Genomic DNA, 1775 nt, shown 5'->3' on the forward strand with positions numbered 1-1775 from the left:
AACAACGGTTTCAAACCTGCAACTCTTCAAAGTTAAATTAGAGTGATCATACAGACGGCAAGCAGATGAGCTATGTTGAGCACAGACTAGATTATCAACAATGAAAGAATCAAGAAAATTATGTTCTGTCAAAGATGGGATCATTTTCTATCTCAGCAGACTATGAATAGCCTCCTCGTTTTCACACCGCAGCTTCTTTTACCACCACTGGATATATTTGGCAGCTTTTGTGATCATGTAGCAGGCAGAAGAATGAGCGACAGAGAGAAGGTCTATAAAAAGCACAGGCTCCCCTCCCACTCATGCTTACAGTTGCATGCTCAGCTCGAGCTCAGCGACGTGACTTTACTGTGGCAAGGCTGGATTCACAAAAAAATAMAAGAATGTTATCTTTTCTGTGCATCACTTTTCCACTGCTCTGACTACAGCGATGCTTTGCTCCTTCCAGGAGGTGGATGGTTATCACATGCAGTAAAAAAAGATGGCTGTGATGTTTACCAACATTTGCCAGTATGTGACTGATGAGATCATTAGGATTTTTAGGGCAGGAGGAGCTGAGATGTTCGGCAGCACATGTTGTGCAGCATGTGCTAAGGCTGCATCACAATGCTGCCTGGAGTTCTACTTTAATTGGCAGGACATGATGATGGAGCAGTTGGCCTGTGATAAGTGACAAAACATGAGCAAATTGTYAGCCAAGGTAAGCCATTCAGTCTGGGTGATCTTTAATAAGAACAAGACATCAGTGGATCAAATTACTGCGGCCAGGTAATTATTATCACCTGCTGCTGAGGCTGCCATGTAATCACTTATGTCTGCGTGTGAACTCATAGAAAACAATCATTGCACTGACATCTACAACTAATTACCTTTTGTAGTCAACCTGACTCAAGGTTGTTGCTACAGTAATTAAGCCTTAGCCAACACAAAAATGTGTAAAATCTGAGTAGCTGAGAGTAGCTAATCCACCATACGTACTCAGGTGCCAAAAATATTGTGTGAAATCTTTAATCAAAACCTGGTAATATGCACTCCTTCAAGGAGTTTTCACTATTTTCACTATTTTCACAGTCTTCAGTGTTTGGAAAAAATCCTGTTGTTTCTTTTTGTAGCACTTTTATTTTCTCATATAGAGATTTTATCTCGACAAGTTTAAAATAAATCCTAAGATTCCTTTCAGACTGCAGCTCACAGGCGGTTTCAGAATAAGTCCTGGACGAAGATAAAAAGGCTCAGACAAAACTCAAAAGGTCAAAATGACAAACAGCTGACTTGACTGTTTCTGAAACAAGTTCTTATCATCAGGTTAGAAGAAGAGGGATACCTGTGACATTTGTCCGGTGTTTCTCAACTCTTCTTGTTTTAAACGTGATCAGGTTTGTCCAAAAAGGTTTTCTTCTCCTGAGAGTTGATGGATGTATTCACCAGTCTGTGAGGAGAGGAGAGAGAAGACAATAACCAGTCGTTCTGCTAACTGAAGAGCTGACTCAGGGCTCTTGTGTTAACCACCTTTTCCTTTTTTTTAATGTAAAACATTTGATGTTTTTCAGTTTGAAGCAGCAAAAAACACAAATGTAGCATAAGATCCAATGGCATGAAGAATAAAACATCTTTACATAAACAACGGTTTCAAACCTGCAACTCTTCAAAGTTAAATTAGAGTGATCATACAGACGGCAAGCAGATAAGCTATGTTGTGCACAGACTAGATTATCAACAATGAAAGAATCAAGAAAATTATGTTCTGTCAAAGATGGGATCATTTTCTATCTCAG

The 1775-nt window shown here is 39.5% G+C and overlaps 1 protein-coding gene across 5 annotated transcripts in view; it reads right to left on the minus strand.

The window, feature by feature from the left end:
• The window catches only part of citb (citron rho-interacting serine/threonine kinase b), a 95601-nt gene that overhangs the window by 81278 nt on the left and 12548 nt on the right, over window positions 1–1775 (minus strand). For all 5 annotated transcript variants that reach the window (XM_014024906.1, XM_014024902.1, XM_014024903.1 and 2 more), the window contains exon 2: window positions 1325–1429. In XM_014024906.1, the coding sequence (XP_013880360.1) occupies window positions 1325–1333 (9 nt within the window). In that variant the 5' untranslated portion in view covers window positions 1334–1429. The remainder of the gene's footprint in view (window positions 1–1324; window positions 1430–1775) is intronic.

This window comes from Austrofundulus limnaeus, unplaced genomic scaffold, assembly GCF_001266775.1.
Source record: "Austrofundulus limnaeus strain Quisiro unplaced genomic scaffold, Austrofundulus_limnaeus-1.0 Scaffold445, whole genome shotgun sequence".
NCBI classification, from domain to species: Eukaryota; Metazoa; Chordata; class Actinopteri; order Cyprinodontiformes; family Rivulidae; genus Austrofundulus; species Austrofundulus limnaeus.